Raw genomic sequence first — 22,951 nt, 5'->3', positions numbered from 1 at the left:
TTCTTCACAGTCCAACTCTCGCATCCATACATGACCACTGGAAAAACCACAGCCTTGACTAGACAGACCTTAGTCGGCAAAGTAATGTCTCTGCTTTTGAATATCCTATCTAGGTTGGTCATAACTTTTCTTCCAAGGAGTAAGTGTCTTTTAATTTCATGGCTGTAGTCACCATCTGCAGTGATTTTGGAGTCCCCAAAAATAAAGTCTGACACTGTTTCTACTGTTTCCCCATCTATTTCCCATGAAGTGATGGGACCGGATGCCATGATCTTTGTTTTCTGAATGTTGAGCTTTAAGCCAACTTTTTCACTCTCCTCTTTTATTTTCATCAAGAGGCTTTTGAGTTCCTCTTCACTTTCTGCCATAAGGGTGGTGTCATCTGCATATCTGAGGTTATTGATATTTCTCCCGGCAGTCTTGATTCCAGCTTGTGTTTCTTCCAGTCCAGTGTTTCTCATGATGTACTCTGCATAGAAGTTAAATAAGCAGGTGACAATATACAGCCTTGACGTACTTCTTTTCCTATTTGGAACCAGTCTGTTGTTTCCATGTCCACTTCTAACTGTTGCTTCCTGACCTAGAGAGGGTTTATACGATTTTCAGGGTAGGTCATCTGACTAATATATTTGATTGGGGAACCTCATGTGTCAATAACTTTAGGTCTTTTTTTGAGGCTGGTCAGATTTCTTAGGGAAGACTCTGCAAGTCTCTTGGCTTGAGAATGAAGGCCCAGCTGCCAGCCCCTGGGAGCCACGTAGGGGAAGCGTTCAGCATCCCAGATGCGTGCACTCACCTGAGCTGCTGTTTTCAGTAGAGTGTGTACTCTGGTCAGCTGTGCTGTGTCACCTGCGCAGGGGCCTGCTGGTTTAGGTTCTTAAGGGAATCCCAGTACTTTACTGGGATAGGGGAAGGGGTCTGGCATCTGACTGCTTCTTAAGTTTACTTTAACCAGTCCTCCGTATTTTACCACTTCTGCCCCACTCTTTACCGTGGTTTATGTAAAATAATATTAATATTCAAATTGGTTTTTAAAACTGAGGGAAAACTTGCTTTGTGAAAGTTTTTTTTTTTTTTTTTCTTTATTTCCTTGCTTTGAGTTCCCTCTGGCTTCCTGATTCTTTTCTGTTGTTGTAATCTCCTGAGGACAGGATGGACTGAGACGTGCCTTACAAGTAGGGAGACCATACATTCTGTTTTGCATGGGACACTCCTGGTTATGCCTAATTCTTAATTGCATTCTCTTTTAGTCTTAGAAGTGGGGCCTCTTTGGACAATAAGAGGCATAGTTACCTCACTTTAAAAGCCCCAGGGTTTGGAGATAAGAGTTTTATTTGGTTTGATATTTGCTTGTTTTTATTCAAAAACAGTTCTCCTTTGTCTCAGTAACTAGTTTACTAATCAGTACTATGAATGATAGAATAATGAACATTATTTAAGATTTTAGTTGTTTCTTAGGTGCTGACTTAAGACTTGAAGACTTTAATTGGAGCATTTTTCAGATAATATAACAGATTCTCTCATTAGACACACACTGTTAACCTTGTTGAAAAGAACTTAAGGTGGATTCCCTGATAGTTAGATTTCCCAACAGACTGTCTCTGGGAATTGTGAAACAAGTGTACCAAAGACAGCTTCAGAAGTAGTAGGAGAGGAATAAACCTCCCTATGTTTGTTTGACTGTATATTTTAAGTGTTCACCTAGTGCTTTGTAGCGATTCAGTAATGTTTGTTGACTTGATGTTTGATGATGAGTAGCTGACATATTGATATTTTCTGACATAGAACTTGATAGTTGCTCTTTTGGCAATTGATTTATTAATATTCTAAACTAAAAATACAAAAACCTCAAAAGATACCTTTAAGCGCCACCCTGGGTTGGATGCTTATCTCTGAGGTTTAGTGACTAATAGCATCAGTTTGACTGTGGTGCTGTAGAGTGAAGCAAGATGCAGATATGGAAGAACCAAGGGGCTTGATCCCTGGCATTCTCCTCCCCACCTGCCCAAATCCTCAGTAAGAATTTCTCATGCCTCACAGCATATTAAAGCAAGAAGAATACATGTAAAAACAGTTTGTAAACTGTAAAGCAGAAGTAGATGTTTTTCTGGAATCCCCTTACCTTCTCCACGATCCAAGTGTTGGCAATGTGATCTCTGGTTCCTTTGTCTTTTCTAAACCCAGCTCATACATCTGGAAGTTCTTGGTTCATATACTACTGAGACCTAGCTTGAAGGATTTTGAGCATAACCTTGCTAGCATGCCAGATGAGCACCATTGTATGGTAGTTTGAACATTCTCTGGCATTGCCCTTCTTTGGGATTGAAATAAAAACTGATCTTTCCAGTTCTGTGGCCACTGCTGAATTTTCCAAATTTGCTGGCATATTTAGTGCAGCACTTTATCTACATCAACTTTTAGTATTTGAAATAGCTCAGCTGGATTTCTGTCACCTCCACTAACTGTTCATAGTCATGCTTCTTAATGCCCAGTTGACTTTACACTCCAGGATGTCTGGCTCTAGATGAGTGACCACACCACTATGGTTATCTGAGTCATTAAGACCTTTTTTGTATAGTTCTTTGGTGTATTCTTGCCACCTTTTCTCAATCTCTTTTGCTTCTATTAGGTCCTTACTGGTTCTGTCCTTTATGGTGTCCATCCTTGCATGAAACGTTCCTTTAATATCTACAGTTTTCTTGAAGAGATTTCTAGTCTTTCCCATTCTGCTGTCTTCCGCTATTTGTTTGCATTTTTCATTTCTTATCTCTCTTTGCTATTCTCTGGAACTCTGCATTCAGTTAGGTTTATCTTTTTCTTTCTCCCTTGCCTTTCACTTCTCTGTTTTCCTCAGCTATTTATAAAACCTCTTCAGACAATCACTTTGCCTTCTTGGATTTCTTTTTCTTTGGGATGTTTTGGTCACTGCCTCCTGTACAAGGTTACAAACTTCTGTCCATACTTCTTCAGTCATTCTGTCTACCAGACCTAATCCCTTGAATCTATTTATCACCTCCACTGTATAATCATAATGGATTTGATTTAGATCATAACTGAATGACCGAGGGGTTTTTCCTACTTTCTCCAACTTAAGGCTGAATTTTACATTGAGGAGCTCATGATCTGAGCCACAGTCAGCTCCATGTCTTGTTTTTGCTGACTGTATAGAGCTTCTCCATCTTTGGCTGCAAAGAATATAATCCATCTGCTTCACTGTCTGTGCAAAATCCTTTGATTATGTGGATCACAGCAGACTATGGAAAATTCTTAAAGAGATGGAAGTATCAGGCCACCTTAACCGTTTCCTGAAAAACCTGTATGCAAGTCAAGAAGTAACAGAACTGGACGTGGAACAACTGACTGATTCCAAATTGGGAAAGTAGTACAAGAAGGCTGTATGTTGTTACCCTGCCTATATAACTTACATGCAGAGTACATTGTGAGAAATGCTAGGCTGGGTGAATCTCGAGCTGGAATCAGAATTGTCAGGAGAAGTATCAAGAACCTCAGATATGCAGATGACACCCCTCTAAAGGCAGAAAGTGAAGAGGAACTGAAAAGCCTCTTGATGAGGGTGAAAGAGGAGAGTGAAAAAGCTGGTTTCAAACTCAGCATTCAAAAAACTAAGATTATGGCATCCAGTCCCATCACTTCATGGCAAATAGACGGGGAAAAAGTGGAAGCAGTGACAGATTTTATTTTCTGGGGCTCCAAAATCACTGCAGATGTTGACTGCAGCCATTAAATTAAAAGATGCTTGCTTCTTGGAAGAAAAGCTGTGACAAACCTAAACAGCTTATTAAAAAGCAGAGATATCACTTTACCAACAAAGGTCCATGTAGCCAAAGCTATGGTTTTTCCAGTAGTCATGTACAGATGTGAGAGCTGGAACATAAAGAAGGCCAAGTGCCAAAGAACTGATGTTTTCAAATTGTGGTTCTGGATAAGACTTGGGAGTCCCTTGGACAGCAAGGAGATCAAACCAGTCAATCCTAAAGGAAATCAACCCTAAATATTCATTGAAAGGACTGATGCTGAAACTGAAGCTCCAATACTTTCATAATGAGCCAACTCACTGGAAAAGACCCTGATGGTGGGAAAGATTGAAGGCCGAAAGAGAAGGGAATGACAGGGAAAGGGATGGTTGGATGGCATCACCAACTCAATGAACAAAGAGTTTGAGCAAAGTCGGGGAGGTAGTAAAGGACAGGGAATGCTGGCATGCTGCAGTCCATGGGGTTGCAGAGAGGCCCAACTTCACTACTGAACAACACAGTGTGCTAAAGCTGCCATAGCAAAATCCCACAGACTGGATTTCTTAAAAAAAAAAAAAAAAAGGCAAACATATGTATTTTCTCACAGTTCTGAAAGCTTGAAGTCCAAAATCAAGGTGTTGGCAGGTTTGACTTTTCCTCAGGTCTGTGACTTATGCCGCCTTGAGAAGATGCCGCCTTCTCACTGTGTGTCTCAGATGACCTTTTCTCTGTGCTCCTGCATGCCTCATCTCTTCCCCTCTCTTATAAGGACACCAGTCATATTGGATAAGAGACCCACCCTTGATGGCCTTTTCTAACCTTAATAACCTCCTTAAAGACCCTTTTTCCAATTATACATTGAGGGGATACAAGTCACTCTGTAACTAAAGCTAAATATGCAGCATAAACATAACATATATATGCCATTGTACTAATGTTAGGTATTTATACATGCAGCCCATACAGAATTCATTTTTAAAGGTTAAGCAGTTATTTTGGGGGAAAATGATGGATTTTAATTAGGTAATTGTTTTTATTTTATTTTGTACTGTGTCTGTCGAAGCTTATTCCAGAAATAAGTGTCAACTCCTGTTGTTTTCTTACTGTTCACAGTTTTGCCTCTATTATCTTTGATGATATGTTGCAGAAATCTTTTTAAACACTCCATCATCCATTTGTATTCTATAAAACTACTGAATCAGGAAAACATGGACTGCCATTGTACTATGATCACAATTAAAGCAGATGAGTGAGGACCCCACATCAGCCCATTATGTTATGGGAGTTCTGCTCCTCTCTTAGACTATCTCATATGTCTGTGATGTGTATTTCAAGTGAGGGCATTACTTCTTGTAGTAAATATTTTAAAAACTAATTTCTTTCTGGTATTTATAGACACATAAAGATGAATATATGGACTCATATTTTCTACTTGCACTTCAGGGGGCTTTTCTAAACATTCCCTTTGATGAGCCCTGATCTAGACACAAAATACAGAGGTAGTCACAACTGTGGGTTCACAGGTATTCACTTTGTTACCCATTGTATCCTATGTGTTGCTACATGTATCCTGTGTAATGAAATACTATTAAAACCCTTTAAAGAAGTCATAATTATGCTTGAAAATTCTGTAGGTGTTATCCTAATAATGTTCTGTCATTTATTATTGCACAAGAGGAGTCTAAGGCTTTTCAGACTGTAGTGTTGAGTCTTCTGGAATATTTTCTTGGTTATTTCTTTAATTACATTTGCTGAGACCACCTCTTTAGTTACATCAATTAGGTATGAATTGGATATTGTTATTTTTTCCCATATCTGTCCTCTACATAGCCTTTCTGCCTTCTAAGGACCGTTTTCTATGTTCTGGACATTTTTCTCAACTTTGTCGTTATCACTGATTTAATTTCTGTAGTGCTTGTGTGTGACTTCCAGAGTTGATTTTAGTTATTTTATTGTACTTTATTTTTTTACTTTTGTTGTGAAAAAATATAACTGTAACAAAAGTTGAGAAAATAGTATAATTAACCATAAAATTTGTCACTTGCTTTAACAATTGCCATCTCATGGCCAGTGTTGTTTTTGTTTTTGACTGTGCTGGGTCTTTGTTGTGGCGTGAAGGCTCTCTAGTTGTGGCACGCAGGCTCACTTGGGCTCTAGAGTGTGCAAGCCCAGGAGTTGCATTGCTCAGTTGCCCCACAGCACGTGGGATCTGGGTTCCCCGACCAGGGATTGAACCTGTGACTCCTGCATTGGATGGCAGACTCTTAACCACCGGCTTGCTAGGGAAGTCCCTCATGGCCAATCTTGTTTTGTCTGTTCCTACCCATTCTCCTTCATCCCATTCTTACTTATTTTGAATCAAATTAAATCAGACATCATATCTCTTCACAAATACTTTAGCATCTACCCCTAAAAGATACAGAAGTATCACCATACCATTAATATCATACTTAGAGATGATAGTTGCCTCGTCATGTATAATATGTGGAGTATATTCCTGGGTTACCTAACAAATATCTGTAGTTCTTCTCTTGCCAGAAACAGTTATTGAAGAACAGTTCTCGGCATACACCCCTTCCCATAGTTTAATCACTGTGCTGACTTCACATCCCTGAGAATAAAATGTCATATCACAGCTGTTTCCATTCCCAGTCTTTCTGCATAGGTAGGGATTATAGTTTGGGGTTTACATAGAGATAACTTTTAATGAGAAGAGAGCAAAAACAGCTCTGGTCATTCCTGAAATCTGCTCCTTTCTATGGATGAGTTGAGCCATGGAAGCCCTCACTCTAAGGCTTTGAGAAGAAGCAGAGGTTTGATAGCTGAAAAATTGACACTATAAAATGTGTCACTCCGTGGATTCAACAGTTTACCTTAAGGTTTCATCAGAGTAATGGTTCCTAGAAACGCTTCTTAACTGGCATTCTAATGATCATTATTATTTTTGATGTTCAAACTCTACATTTTTTTTTGTATTTTCCTAAATAAAAGATGGAGGTATGCAAATTGAGCATCACTGATTTTTTTCTCCTCCTAACCTAGGCGTCCAGTAATACACTTTAAAAAGACCTCATTCATAATCCAGAAAACATTGCTTTATTAATTTTCCTACTTTTAAAAAACTCAGTGTCTTAAAATTTTAAGGGAAAAAAATTATTTCTCTTGGATGGCAACATATCCAACATGTATGTATTAAATTTAATTACAGCCATTAAATGAGAGATTTTTACTTAACTAGGCAATCAGTTTAACTAAGATTGCCATACATAGATGAGCAATTTTCAGATCATTGGTGGACAGTAATATTACACTTAGCCAGTTTATACTGAACATAATTAGAATTGTCTTTGATTTGTAAGTAACATTTTTTTAACATTACACATTATTTTAAGTCTTGTGAAAATATAAATAGTAGAGCTCTCTGGGAATTATATTCTAGGTACACACTGAGTTACCCATAACAATAACAATGAATATTTAACAAAATTCAAGAGTCTTCAAGAAAAGGGCTTCGAATTAAGACTAACTTGTGGATATGTTTAAAAATAAGTAAAACTTTTGAAAGGGAATCAGAAGCAAGGAAAAGCTGGTTATATAGTAAAATTGTGATTGATTTAAGTATTTAAGTCATTTCACTTCCTTTTTGACTGTGCATGTTAACCCTGTTTATATCTATACTAATCCAGTCTAAGTGAAAGTGTTAAGATGTTGAAGTTTAGAACGTGGAAGCCATGTGTTGCCTTCTTTAAAGTCCAGTGTAGGCCTCTCCCCTGTGAGTGCCTATAACTTGGAGCATTTGAACAGGGATCTGAGAAGATACAGTCTCCTTAATATACAGTTGTTCAACATTTTAAGAATCTAATTAGTAAATATCTAATTTATTCAATTAAAATATTTTCAAGGATAGTAATATTTTGCTCATTATAAACAGGAAGATTTTGCTTTTTAAAAAACCATCAGGAAAATTCCCTGCTGGTTCAGTCTTTAGGATTCCGTGTTTCCAGCTGCAGAGGGCATGGGTTCAATTCCTGATCAAGGAACTAGATCTTACTTACCATGATGAGCTCCCCCCCCAAAAAAAAAACTGTTAAAGACTTTCTGATAATGTTTGAGGAGGAGTATACTAATTACTATTTTACCTATTACCTTAGAATTTCAAAATACCATACACATTTACTTTATATTCTCATAGCAGTTAAGAGAGGGTGTGTTACCAGGAGGTAAACTGGTTCTGCGGGATTGGTAACTTATTTGTGGCCACATAGTGAGTCATTAATAGATTTTGAGAACAAAGTTTGAATGGTTAATTTTTGCTTCTTTGTGCTTTTATATGTTTAAAAGAATTTTAACATTGAACATGTTTCCCATTTTTAATGTTACCCCCGTATTTCCCCAACTAACTGTATCGAGCAGAAATACCATCGTGAGTTTTAGTTTATACGGTTTTCTGTCGGAACTGCTGCATGTGTTTCAGTGTTTATTGTTCTCCCGCAGGTGTTGGATCCTGAACAAAACCATAACTTCACAGATCATTATCTCAATGTGGCCTTTGACCTTTCCCAAGTTCTTTTTATTGCCACTGCCAACACCACTGCTACCATCCCACCTGCCTTGTTGGACAGAATGGAGATCATTCAGGTCCCAGGTACTTGCTTTGTAAACAAAAGTCATTACTTTGCTAAATAAATTTTGAGTAAAAAACTGATTTGCCAGTGTTGATCAGAAGTTCTGAATCTGGCATATAGACCAGCTTTTATATAGATTCAACATTTATAAAATAAACATGACAGGTAAGAGTGTGTTTATGTTCTGTACAACATACATTGTATGTTCTGTAACACTTTCAGATTCAACTTAGCATTAAAAACTGATTACTTTTATGGAAAATAAGATATTCTTTGAAGCTGTTTCTAAAATTATAGATAAAATAATTTACTTTTTCAAAGTATGTGTCTAAAAACCAAAAATAGATCTTTTCATTGCCAGTGTAGCTTCCTGTCTCTCAGATTTGGAAGTTTTTACTATCTCTTGGAACATCTAATCATTTATTCTCATTAGGAAGTAGATCCTAAAACTTTCTCTTTGTTACAGCTGGCCTCATTTTTATATAAAATTACAGAGTGCTTTCAAATTCTTCTTTTTAGTTGAATCTGTCAATACTTATATACTTTTTTTTTTTTTAAACCATGTCTTCTCCTTCACAGGACTGTGTTTTTAAAAAAGTCCTTTAGTTGTGTGTATGTTCAGTTGCTCAGTCATGTCACTCTTTGTGGCCCCATGGACTGTAGCCCACCAGGCTCCTTTGGAATTTTCCAGGCAGGAATACTGGAGTGGGGTGCCATTTCCTACTCCAGGGGATCTTCCTGACCCAGGGATAGAACCCGTGTCTCTTGTGTTTCCTGCTTTGGCAGGTGGATTCTTTTCCATTATTGCCACCTGGGAAGCCCCTTTTAGTTGCTAACACTAAATAAATCCCAGTGTTTTCACCTTACTTAAATTGTTCAGAATTACTTCTCCCTAGAAAAGATCAAATGTCAGTGGGTATCTTTTAAAATAAAAATAGATAAAAATAAATATAATCTGAATATATATTTCATATTAAACTGAAATATATTTTTACCCTCAAGTAAATGATAATTCGATTTCTTAGTTATCTGTGAACCCCGCAGGATCCTGTAGTTTTAAAATATGGTGGAGTATTTCAGAATTGCTTTGTGCTTATTTATAAGACTAAAATAAATAAGTAACGAGACCTAGTTGCATGGAAACTCCAAATTAAGGCAAAAATCCATAAGATATATTAATGTGAAGTGAAGTAATCAGGACCGCTGCTGCAGAGGTGGACACTGATGCCACCTTCTTCTGCAGGTTTGGTTATCTTATCTTTTACCTCTTCTGGTGGTTTTTAGTCTCCTTTTTATACCAAAAGATAGATTCCTTGTCCATTCATCTTTTTAATTTTTGCTTGTTAAATGGAAAGGGGGCAATCATTATAGGAGATACTCATCTTACAGGACTTAAAGAGAAAGTCAATTTACACTTATTGAGACTTTTAAGTAGATTAGACCATAAAGTATTTTAAATATATAAATTATCTATGTAATTCCAACATGTAAGGAAAAAACTCTTATAGGGACGTCTTAGTTTCTGTTTTGCTTGTTGCTAAAATTTACAATTGGACTTTTGGAAATAGCCCCTTTTCAGCTCTTCCCTTGAAGTCTTGATAGAAGCCTCTGTTGTTACTGTTGTAAGTTTTTTTCGATTATGCAGCAAATTATGCTAAAGAAAAAGGATGGCTTTATTTTTCTTTTAAATAATAAAATAAAACTTGCATTTAAATTAAGGAGATTTAAATTAAATCTTTATCTTAATGAAAGTGAGATTTTCTCTTTAAGAGAGATACCATTTTAATCAAAAGACTTTTAAACACTGTGCTTATTTAGTAAGTGCTTGTTTTGTTTGTGAAAAAGTTGGAAATTTTAGCAGTTACTGATTGGCAGTTAGATTAATTTATTCTAATCTTAGTCGAAGTCATACTTAAATCCATTCTAAATCCAAGACCCATTGCACCTGTGTTAGATTTATTAATGAAGCCTGGCACTATGGAAGCCATGTGAATAATCATGAAGCACGATGACTTCTTTTCCAGGGTATACACAAGAGGAGAAGATAGAGATTGCCCACAGGCACTTGATCCCTAAGCAGCTGGAACAGCATGGGCTGACTCCTCAGCAGATTCAAATCCCTCAGGTTACTACTCTTGACATCATCACCAGGTTGGTCAGCCATCCGGGGGCTTCAGTAATGTTCAGATATGAAAAGGAGATTCCTATTTCACTGGCGACTCACAGCATCCATTTCCCTCTCCAGCAGATTCCCAGCAAGCATTTTCGTAACTGTTGATTTACGCAGGGCTCTGTATTAGGTAGAAATTCACAGGGAAAGCGTTTAGAGTATCTCCATAGCTAACTAAGGACTTGAGTGGAGCCAGAATCTCAGCTTTTCTACAGTAGCGATGGAAGGGATTAATCTGATAAATTAACAGCCAAATACATGGAAAATACCGAGACACCTTTTTATATCCCAGAACCTTGAAAGTTGAAGTCTCCTAGGAAGTGAGACGGTCCTTTCAGACATCTGTTATAAGTTGTTCAGATTTTCTTTTCCTTTCTTTGAGAGATTTTTAAAAATCCTTAGTGTTTTTATCTTCGGAATTAACGCCAGAACAACAGAGAAGGTATTTTCCCAAGTTAGCTACCAAGTGGTTAAGCCTGTAGCAAGCAGCACATAAACTATCTGAGTTGAGTACTGCTGAGTCTAATTTATGGATTGTGTGTTTGAATGGAAAATACATCCTGTTGAGAATTTCTGTCTGCAGTGGCCTCTCACAGTTTTCCTGGCTCAGCATTGCAGCTCTGTTGCATCATCTGGCCAATAGTGTCGGGCTGCCAGGACTCCTCACTGCAGCCCCATCCCAGCAACCGCAGTTTTTTCAAGAGAAGTGAAGTCTCCCTCTGTTTTTTTTTTTTTTCCTCCCTCTGTTTTGAACTTTGACTTAGAGCTTGGCTAGTCGGACTGCTTTTTGATCTAATCCAGCCTTCTTATGGAAGTCTATTTGGAAGTCTGTTTAAATTTACTTATGAAACAGTAAGACTCAATCTGACCTGGGAGTTCCTTTTCTTAACTTGTGATTTACTATGTGGATAATGCCAGGGGAAATAAAGTAGGTGATTTCTGGGCCAGAGTCTTCCAAAAATATCATTATTCCAGATAATACGCCTGATGTTTCTGGGTAACTTTTCAACAAGTAACTTACTTAACCATTTTTGATCGCTTCCCCGTCTGTAAAATATGAATATAGAGAAAAATATCCATTCAAAGCTTATCTGGATATAAATACTAATGACTCAAAGAGTAATCGCTATTTCTATTTGCCAGTTGTTGCCTGGAGAACTATTTCTTTTTTATATACTTGTTAGCTCAAAACATCAGCTGTTAAAAGCTACGAACATTAGGAAATTTCTCTGAGCAATTTTATTATTCATAGATACGGCACAGGTATTTACTACTCCAGGCAAGTTTTGGGTATGTAATGAGTTACCCAGATTAGGACATAGCTTTTTCATTTTTTCCTGTGTTGTAGTCATAGACCTGTAGTGTTTAGGAGCAGAGGAGGGAGTCTTAGAAGTCGTCTAGTTTTCTTCAGGCTAAATATTCCTGTTCTCCTTACCATTCTTCTTGACCCACTTTCAAGACTTTTCACCTTCCCGATTAGTTTTCTTCTGAATGATTCCTCTGATGTCAGTGTTTCTTTTAAAACTCAGTATGTCTTATGTAGCCTAAACAGTTCATAGTATAAGAAGACCACTGTGGGTTAGGAAATGGCAACCCACTCCAGTATTCTTGCCTGGGAAATCCCATGGACAGAGGAGCCTGGCAGGCCATGGGATCGCAAAGAGCTGGACATGACTTAGCAGCTAAACAGTAATAAGGAATTAAAAAAAAAAGACCACTAGTCTTATTCTATTATTATTTTATGACTGTATCTCCAGAGTCTTAACTTTTTTAGGTTATCTTCTTGCCTCTTGTAAATACAGTTACTGACACCTTAGTTCTTTTTCATATGAATTTCTTATTCACTTGATCTGTCTCATTCTATATTTATAAGGTTGAGTTTTTTAAAGCCCAAATGTAGAAGTTTACAGTTATATATATTTTAATATCCATTTTAGTTTCAGCTACCATTGCAGCAAATTGATTTTTTTTTTCATCTTGATTATCATCCAGTGCATTAGTTTTATGTCCTCTGAAAATTAGCAGCTTCACGATCATTTAGTTGTGGGTGGGAAACATTAACCAATTCTTACTTGACATGGGTGCTTCTTCCTCTTTTGGTTTAAAAATGCTAAACCAAACCAGTGGTTGATATGTCTACTTTCGTCTAGTCGAGGTTAATATTATACTGTCTGCCTTAGTTCCTAGCCTGTTATTGTTCTAAACACCTAAAAAAAAATCTCGCTGTTGATGATGTCCTTATTATTTTTGGCAAGCTCCAGTTCATTCTGAACTTCCTGGTCCCATTTCTGCATGTTCATGCCATCCTTCTGAAAGCATCCTCAGGCCTTTTCTCTTTTATCTTTTGTCCAGACCTTTTCGTCTGAGCTCATCAAATAGCTGTCTAGGAAGCTACACTGGGTTTTTGTTTTTACATGTTGGTTTATTTTTAAGGTGCCTCCCTATTTTCTTTCTTACTGAAATTACATGCATGTGTATAATATGGACTTTATTCCTATATCCTTCTATTCCTTTGATTGAAATAAACTTTTTACTTTATAGAGTGTTTAGCCAAGAGTTTTGTCTTTTCTCAGAACTTAAAAAGTCTGCTTTCCCAGAGTCGTGACTGTGTGTTTGGCTGCCTAATCAGATGCAGGTTTCTGGATAAAACTGTATTCTCTAGCTGATGTTGTGTGTTCAAACTCACCCAAAGCTGGGTGCCAAACTTGATTGTATTGTATAAAGGATTATGAAGTAGCTTACGGAATTTAAGTCTAACACGGAAGTTTTTTAAGACAGCTCTGCTGAACCACATCTAGAACCTTTTCCACTGACTCACACTGCTTGCATCATTAGCATATTTCTGTCTTTAGAAGGTCTCTACAATGAAAATACACTGAATGGGGTAATTAGCACAGTTCCAGGTAAAGACTCCATTCTCTGTCTCAAATTATTTTTTGCTTTAGTTAGGAAAAAATTCTATTTTTCTGATTCTTTCAGCAGTATTTCACATGTAATAAATTTGTCAGAATTTTCTTAAATCAACAAATTGTAAGAAAGCTTTTATACATATCAAAGAGTAAATGATATTTTATGTGCTGCAAAATTTACTTTGGCGCTATAAATTGAAGAGCCAATAATTCATTTTTAAGTAGAGGGTAGTAGTTCAAGATACTCTATATAAAAGGAAAAGTTGTAGCTGGTTTAAGCAATAAGAATACTGAGGAATTTTTAAAGATGAGGCTGTTAATACTCAAGAAACTGTAATACACTTTTAAATGTACGCTTCTTCTAGTATAGTTGTTAATCACATTAATTCTGCTTTTACAGGTGATGTTTAGCCAAAATTAAAATATTTTTTCTCTGATGGCAGGTACACCCGAGAGGCAGGGGTCCGCTCTTTGGACAGGAAGCTGGGGGCCATTTGCCGAGCTGTTGCTGTGAAAGTGGCAGAGGGGCAGCACAGAGAAGCCAGGTTGGACCGTCCTGACGCGGCTGAGGGGGAAGGTGGGTGACCTGGGCCTGGCCCCCGCAGGCTTGGCGGCTGGAAGTGAACGGAAACAAAGCTGGACGTGGAGAGATGGTGTGGGGTGGTCCTTGCAGCGAGGGCATGCACTCCTCCACTGGGAAAGGCATCCAGTGTGTAAGTTAAACTTGATGGTTGATGTATCAAGAGGATTCTTTTCTGCAAAGAATGCAGAATTTCGGCAGGAATAATAACTCAGTATTAATGCCTTAGGGATATATTTCTCGAGCTTGTAATGATGCAACACTTTATGTTTGGCTCCTGGTGTTCACGTATCTCTCTCTGATCCAGGCTGTTAAGTCTTTCAGTATCTACAGCATAGAAAGTTGCTATAGCAGTTACGGAAAAAAAATCGTCGTTGTCTAAGTCGTGCAAGGGCAGATATTTATTCTCCGGAATGGCTTCATGTATAATCATTTGTTTTTCTCACACATTTTCTTTGTTAGGTACACAATTAAGATATAATGTAAATTATTTTTTCTTAGGAAAACAATTGTGGAGGTGGTGACAAGGAAAAAAAAGGGAAGCAGTCTATTCTTCGACTTAATGAAATATGGATATTTGAGTTAAAATGTTTTAACCGTGCTGCTGCATGGTTGCCAAAATTTGCTTTAACAAACATGACTTGAATAGAGAATCTCTTTATTCTTTCATAGTAAAGAGATTTATTAGATGTCCTACCATTTCCATAGCTCTTTCTAGACAGAAGTTTGATGAATATGGCTGAAGAACCATAATTTGTGATAAGTTCAGTGGAATAGAGGCAGTAAAGCATCATTCCTGCTTTTCCTTCTATTGCTAAACACAGTGCCTTTAACAGCAATATCATCCAAAGAGTTGCTCATTTGCTAAGTGGTGTCTGACTCTGTGACCCCATGAACTGCAGCACACCAGGCTTCCCTGTCCTTCACTGTCTCCTGGAGTTTGCTCAAACTCCTGTCCACTGAGTAGGTGATGCCATCCAACAAGTAGACTTTCCCAAATCCTCTTCTTCCTCATATGTGCTTCATCCCAGCTTGCACTGTGCCCAGAACCTCGCTGGTTCATTTCTCCCAAAAGTAAACCTGCCACCTTCTGTTGGTAAAGGATAGTGCCCTTGTTATGTAGAGTAGGAATAGGGATCTTAAACCTGTAATTGTTTCTTGTTGTTGTTTGTTACTAAGTCATGTGCGACTCTTTTGTGATGCCATGAACTGTAGTCTGCCAGGCTCCTCTGCTCATGAGATTTCCCAGGCAACAATGCTGGAGCGGGGATACATCTCCTTCTCCAGGGATTCTTCCCAACCCAGGGATCGAACCCACGTCTGCACTGCAGGCAGTCTTTACCACTGAGCCACCTGGGCAATCAATTATTTCTTACACAGTTTTAAAAATGTTTTGTCTTTAATCCCACATCTCACCCATATTTTCAGGGATACCTCAGATTCCTGAGCCCTTTTTTGTAGGATTTTGTGGATAACCACCCCCTGCCCCCACCTACCTCCTTCACAGACATTAAAGTTTCTACTTTTTCTAGCCTGCTAGATGTTTATTACTTCTTGCCCATCTACTTGCTGTTACCCAAAATGTTGTCAGCATCTTTTGTCTTCTTTCTTTTTCTTTTTCTGGGTTTATCCTTTTTTTTTAAATCCCTTACTTGTCATTTTAATAGGATTTGGTGGTGGGCAGGGTCGGGGGTTGTTTAAAGATAAACACATGTTCAGAAGATTCTCGGAAATCTGGATTTTTGAAAAGTACTCTAGATGATAGCCTCTAGATGATAGCCTGTCAAGAATGGCATCACTGTTGCAGCTGAGTGACCGTGGAGAACTGAGATAGTTTTCTCTTTTTTTCCTTGCTGAATGTAACACCTACATCCTCATGAGTTTCCTTTCCTAATTCTTAGAATATTCTCTTTTGCTGTGGCCTCCAGCACCTGAGCCTATGTCCTTTTATTCTTGTCTGTGATATAATAGAAAGGCAGAGAGTTAAGTGAGTTTATTTACTTGACACAATTGGAAAATTGTGTTTATGATTTTGATGGTTTCTTTTGGAACTTATACATTCAGAGGTATGTATTTTTTAAATTTATTTTTAATTGGAGGATTCTTGCTTTACATGTTGTGTTGGTTTCTGCTGTACAACAATGGGGACTTGATGTTTAAAGAAGCTTTTCATAGTTACACAATGCTTATTATATCTATTAGCATATTCCTAATAATGTCTGTGATCATATTAGCTTTTTAAAAATAACCTACAGATATTCAAGAACTTATTCAAACTGCTTATGAACCATGTGAGAACATAGTGTTTCATGGTGACATTTATTTGGTTATTTTTTTTTAATCAATGATTCACAGACAGAACAAATCCTAAATGATACATAGTTAAGTAAATCTGGGTTAAGATACTACCAAGGACACCCATAGTGTGAAAGTGAAAGTTGCTCAGTCGTGTCCGATTGAATAATTAGGATAAGGACTTGTCTCTTGAGATGACGATTTTGATTGTATTTCTTATTAGGAGATATGGGACTCCAAAGCTGGGTCTGAATTACCTGTAAGTGACTCTCCTCCAGATTTTAGTAAAATAATTATAAGATATTCTGAATTGATGTTTATGACCTTAAGCAAGCCAAACGAAAATTTTCTGTCAAAAAAAATCTCTTTCAGGTTTTCATGTCACAAAATTCAAATGGAGCTAGCTTAGTAACTGAAAGTTTCTCATTAAGAAATTGAATTATTTAAAATTAGAGTATAAAGTTGTTTTAGAAATTTCGAGTAATTCAGTAAGGGAGTTATTTTTAATGTTAAAAATATTGCTGGTCTTAGAGTTACTGCCAGGAAGAAAAGTAATTTCAGGCCACAAGCTTTAAAAACAGGCAGAAACCTCCAGCATATCGAACAAACTTTCTGGAGTAGACCCAGAAATACTGGTCTCTGAACAGTTGTCTTTGTATTTGTGAGGTCTTAACTGGCAGTTACACGGAACAAATAATAGAATTTAAAAGGCGAGTGAGATCCCTAATTGATTTGTGTTAGTGGAGGAATATTTATGGTGTCGGTCACTCACCTATAAAGTATGGGAATTATTTCATGAAAGCAGCCCTGCCTATGTTTTTTGTATGCTATTAGTGTATTCTAAATTGCCCTTTTCCTTTCTGCGATGTTAGCTGGATCGAAAGATAAAAGTTTGTGGTTGCAGTTTTATTCTACTTTGGCCTGCCTTTTAGCCTAGGACACAGATATCCCATTATTCAGTTTTGCAGTTTGGAGGTTTCTCTGTAAAGAGTTAGCTTAGGTCCATTTGTTCAAATACTCTTTTACCATATATGTTCATTTAATACCTATAAGATTCTCTTCCTCAAAAATTATCTCCAGCCAGGGATTCAAGTTATAACCAATGCTTATGAAGTTTCTCAGAAGATGGAGCATTCTAAATTATTTTTGGAAAGTGTGGTATTTATTGGAGAAGCTACATTAAACTTAATGTGCCTCAAGATGTTGGTTTCTTAACTATTCTTATAGAAGTCATCTGAAAAATTGATTAGATGAAAAAAGACAGATGAACAGATTTAACATGAGGTGTGTTAGATGTTGTTATGGATAAACTTTAAAAATGTCACTTCAGGCAGTATGTATTTGGTTATGTTATGGAGATCTCAGATAAACACTTAAAGGAAAAATGAATTAAACTAGCTGACTTACGGTAAATAGATGGGTACTTTGGGCCTGGGATGAAATTTCGAGTGTTAGCATCATACTTGGTTTCAAGAATGACTATATCTCAGTTGGTCTTGATGCCTAGTAGTGTAAATTCTCCAGCTTTATTTTTCTTCAAGATTGCTTTGGCTATTGTATGTAGGTTCATCAAATATCTGTATTAATTTTAGAATCAGCTTGGTGACTCTGTACCAGTAAATCACTAAATAAATGACACTTTTTTTTTAAATTGGAGGCTAAATAACACTTTCTGATATTTTGATTGTGATTGCATCTATAAATCAGTTTGGGGAGAATTGATAATTTGATATTAGCAAGTCTTCTAATTCATGATTAGCTTCATTTATTTAAGTCTTAATAAATGTTTTTAAGTGTTTTAATAGTTGTAGTGGTGAGCTTTTGCATATTTTTTCTTTAGATATATTCCTAGTTAATAGATCTTGTATGTATGTGTTATGTGTGTATATTATTGTAAAAGTATTTTTAATTTTCTAATTCTTTCGGTTGCTACTCTGTGAGAATACTATATTGACTTGTATCCAGCAGACTCGCCAAATTGAAGCACTGATTTTTTTTCAATTTTCACTCAGTTGTGTCCGACTCTTTGCAACCCCATGGACTGTAGCCCACCAGGCTCCTCTGTCCATGGGGATTCTCCAGGCAAAGATGAGATACTGGAGTGGGTTGCCATGCCCTCCTCCAGGGGACCTTCCCAACTCAGGGATCGAACTCAAGTCTCCTGCAACACAGGCAGATTCTTTACCGTCTGAGCCACCAGGGAAGCCCTCCATATACCATCAGCTATCACAAATGCAAATAATATCAGTTTTTACTTTTTCTTTTCTGATCATTATAGCTTTTATTTCAGTTCTTTCCTAATGAACTAGCAGGGACCTCCAGGAGAACGTTGAAGAGAAATAGTGGTGATACACAAAGGAATCAGGAAAAAAAGCCTGTGAAGAATTGCCAATCTCTTTAGCTTTTGTTTTGTACATTTGGGCCACTTGATTGACTGCTGTAAAATCTCAGTTGAGTAGGATTCTCAGTAAGCTGTCTAATTTGACTCTTGATTGAATGTGTAAGTCCCTTTGCAAAATTCCCCAGTAAAGACTAAGCCTTGCCTATTTAACTGTTAACAGACACATCTTTATAAGCTTAGCCATCTACTTCCCAGTCCATAGGAAAACAGAAGCTGTAGTTTGGAAAAAGGGTTAAGTGGTTGGGTGGTATGAGTCAGAAGCAATAGGATTTAATGTCAGTGAAAATATGCCTGTCCCCTCATGATAGATGCCCTGGGCCCCTTGCTGACCACAAAACATCGGGTTGGCTAGACCATAGATCTAACTCTGCAGCAGTTTTCGCTAGTTCAGTCTAGATCGCAGTTTGACTGAGTTGCATTTCAACATGTATTGGTTCTCTGATACGTTTGCCATATGTAGGACAGTGGAATCAATGGAATATAGTGGAAGCAGGCAGATAACAATATCCTTAATTTTTGATATCCTTTCTAGACGACTTCACATTTAAAAATCCATCAAAATAAAATATTCAAAGCTTATGGCACTGTTCTCTGCCTTCTTTGGCTTTGATTCCCCTAGGTGTCTGCACTCTGCCGGTGGCGAGAATGTGCTGCCCGAGGGGGAGGGTCCTCCTGCCTGCAGCAGCGGGCCTGCCCAGTGCCAGGGCAGGCGGGGGCGGCGGGGATGCCGGGCAAGAGCGCCATTCCCACGGGCCTTCCTCGCCGCACATCCCACTCATCTGCTCGGGTGGCTTTCCCCTTAGCCTTTCTTGGGTCCTTTCCTCCGAAGGAATCCTCTTCTGTCGAGCTGCTTTCAGCTCTTTGTTGTGGCTTCCTGGCATTGACTTCTCAAGCCCTCAGCATACTTCACAGTGGCTATTTTAAGCGTGGCTTCCAAAACAGGAAGCTGTTCCTGCAGGAGAAACAAGTGCTTTTGATTCTTTTTCAGCTCTTTTTCCCCCACTACTTGTCATCTCCATATCTGGAGCATATCCATTCTCTTGTCTAATGTCATGGGTTTCTTTTATTTTTGAAAACACTATGTATAATAATGTCTTCAGGAAGTAACTTCTGGGCTTTGTGTAACTTTTTGCTAAGTTCTTTTGTCTTTGACTTCTTGGAACAGTCTTCTGCCCAAATGGGATCTGTCCCTTTATCTTTGGGATTTTTACATTGTTCAGTGCTGTGTGACAGATTACTCCAAAACTTGGTAAAGCAAAAGTTGTACTTAGTGCCCCAGAAGTTAGCAAACATTTGTCATCTCACTGTATCTGTGGGTCTGGCACACAGGAGCAGTTTAGCTGGGTAGTTGAGGCTTGAGACCTTTAGTGAGGTTCTCATCAAGCTGTAGCCAGCTGGAGGTTCAGCTCGAGGCTCAGCTTGAGGCAGATCTGCCTCTAGGCTCACTGACGTGCCTCTGAGCTGAAAAGGGTTCCAAGACCCGGTTCCAGTGCACGGGTGGATGCTTCCCCACACTGACGAGCAGTTTGGGGACACCAACTGGGTCCACAAATTCAACTCAGTTCTGACACTACCCACCTGGAGACAGCGTTCTGCTCCACAGACAGAGGGCTCAGCCTCGCTAGACTACCCTTCACTCAGAGACAAGTCACAAGCCCAGGTTATTACCTGGACTTCTGACCAACTGGCTCAAATTGGAGGTTGCCATGACCTCCTCCTCTGCCTTCATTAATTTGCTGGAACAGCTCACCAAACTCAGGAGACCCCTTTGACCCAGTAGATTACCGGTTTATTATGAAAGGATATTAAAGAGTACGAATCAACTACATAGGGCCAGGGCCAGAACAAAGGAGCCTCTGTCCTCACGGAGCCTGGGGCCCAACAGGTGGGCACAGGGAAGCTCTCCAAAGATGGACCAAAGAGCTCTGCTTTGGGGTTTTATGGAGGCTTCATTGCTTAGTTGTGATTAACTAGATCACTGGCCAGCGGTGACTTCTTCAGCCTCAAGCCCTGCCCCCTCCCCAGAAATCAGGGAGCGGGAAAGAAAGTTCCAGCCCTCTAATCTCCTGGCCACCAGGACTGTCCTGGGTACTCCTGGAAGTCACCTCATTCACATAAGGAAAGACACCTTTATCACTGTCAATACTTAGGATATTCTAAACGCCTTGGGGGTTGTGAGCCACAGTGGTGGTCAGATCAAGATGAGAACTACTTCTTAAAATCACAGTATCACGTGACAGCATGGCTTCCTTGCTGACTGATGGCCAAGTGTTCAGCTTCTCGCCACAGTGGCCTCTCGCTAGGCTTAGGACATGGCTGTTGGCTTCCCTTAGTGAGAGAACTGTGCTAGGAAAGAAACAGAGAGCTCGCGACAGAAGCTGCAGGCTTTTATAATCCTCACTCTGCCATGCTCCATGGGTCACACCTGCCAATCCTCGTAGAGAAGTGGCACTCCGCGGGGTAGGGCCACGGGGACCGTCTTGAGAGCTGGCTCGCACAGACTTTTCTAAACTTATTTTAAAGAAAGTTATACATTTTATTTCTGATAATACAACCCCCATTCCTGAAGATTAAAATAGTTTGTTTAGAGTTTTAAAGAAAACCTGTGGTTTGGGTTGTTAATAGAGAGTGGAAATTGTTGTCCAGCAAAAACAGAGAAGCACAATTGGGTAGGCCTTGAGGGGAGGAAAGCTTAATGAGACCACAAGCAAATGGATGATTCTTTAGTAACAACTGAAACAACCTTTATTTAGTCAACTTTTAATGAGGATGGATTTTATTGATACTGTTCTTGTTTGTTTTGTTTTAGCACATAAAAACTTTGCTAGCTGTTTTTAATGAAGTGAGGGTAATTGAGTCTTTTCTTATTACTTGGTTCCAGTTACATATAAAAATCCTCAAGCATTTTAACCTAAATCCCGTATCTTCGTTTCTGGCGAGTGTTAGAACAAAAAAGAGAGAGTAATTTGTATGCTTGCCTCTGAACCCAAAACCACAGACCAGATGCTTGAGCTGTTTATTTTAGATTGTTACAATAATACTCAGAAGTCTGATTTTCAGTTTCTGAAGAAATGGCTCCATTGGATGTTAAGAGGTCTTTGAACAGAGTGTGACAGGCCACAGTTTTAGTGTTGCTGTGGGGGCTGAATTTAAATTGGTCTACATTTTCCTAATTTTTAAACAGCACAGCTTTGATCCTTACAGAATTTACTGTCTTAAAAGGCTGTAACGGTTCAATAGTCATTACAGTCTAAGACACTTTATTATCAGAAGGGTTTTTCTAAGCGAGCATTTAAGTTTATACTGTTATATCCATCCATCAAACTTGAGCTGGTTTCTTATTAAAGACCCAGGTTGCACAGATAGGGCCAAGAAGTTTTGGTTCATTTTTGCATTTTTAGGATTTTAAAGTCTTTTCTTCATCTGCTCATGCTTATCTTTCCTTTGACTGTATTAGTGACTCAGGACAAATAAAGTTTTGTAATCGTCAAAGAAACAGCTAAGATAAACTGTTAAGGAATATGGATTTAAGAGAGAGTTTCAGTCCCAGGGCACCTGGCTGGCTTGCTGGTGGTTCTGAAGTCTTAGGAGTTTGTAGGGTTCTATTACAGCTAATTGGATTTTGCAAACCAAGATCCAATTAAATTTAGAGATTAAGATTTTCTATGCTAAATCCTTCACATTTGTAGGGATATTAGGCAGTATGTTGTGTCCAAATATCCAGAACCAACTGGTATTCTAATGTTGAGATGAAAATGTCACGTTGGAATGTACTCCCGTATCATGAAGATATTCTATATTCTGTTCTGATGTTTATGCTGATTCACTGACTGTTCCCTCTTCAGTACTGGCCTGGTTTAAGAGAGATTTGTTTGACTATGTAGACTGTCAGGAAGCTGTAATGAAGGAAAAACCTTACTTCCGTATGATAGGCAACAAATAAATGTTTGCTCTTTAAACTGTATTTGGAAACAGGAAAATCAAATATTGACAACGAATTAAAAAGTCATTGTTCCACTTAATGAATCATGTAGGAAGTTGCAGTGGCTTTTGGGTGGCATTGGCATATATTATCAAAAACAGCCTTAAGTTACAAGGTAGTAAAATAATACCTACTTTTAAAAAAGCTACAGACAGTCTCTACTTCGTAACCGCTAATCCAAGTAGTTCCCCAAGACTATTTTCTGAATATCTGACACAGGAAAGGAGATCTATT

General features: G+C 38.3%; 1 protein-coding gene across 1 annotated transcript in view; it reads left to right on the top strand.

Annotated features, from left to right (window-relative positions):
* The window catches only part of LONP2 (lon peptidase 2, peroxisomal), an 81,530-nt gene that overhangs the window by 34,819 nt on the left and 23,760 nt on the right, over positions 1-22,951 (top strand). Inside the window, exons 9-11 of the mRNA XM_040253588.1 lie at positions 8,250-8,400; positions 10,405-10,531; positions 13,903-14,036. Of these exons, the coding sequence (XP_040109522.1) occupies positions 8,250-8,400; positions 10,405-10,531; positions 13,903-14,036 (412 nt within the window). The remainder of the gene's footprint in view (positions 1-8,249; positions 8,401-10,404; positions 10,532-13,902; positions 14,037-22,951) is intronic.

This window comes from Oryx dammah, unplaced genomic scaffold (assembly GCF_014754425.2).
Source record: "Oryx dammah isolate SB20612 unplaced genomic scaffold, SCBI_Odam_1.1 HiC_scaffold_13, whole genome shotgun sequence".
In the NCBI taxonomy this organism is placed as follows: Eukaryota; Metazoa; Chordata; class Mammalia; order Artiodactyla; family Bovidae; genus Oryx; species Oryx dammah.
This window is presented reverse-complemented; position numbering and strand designations above follow the sequence as displayed.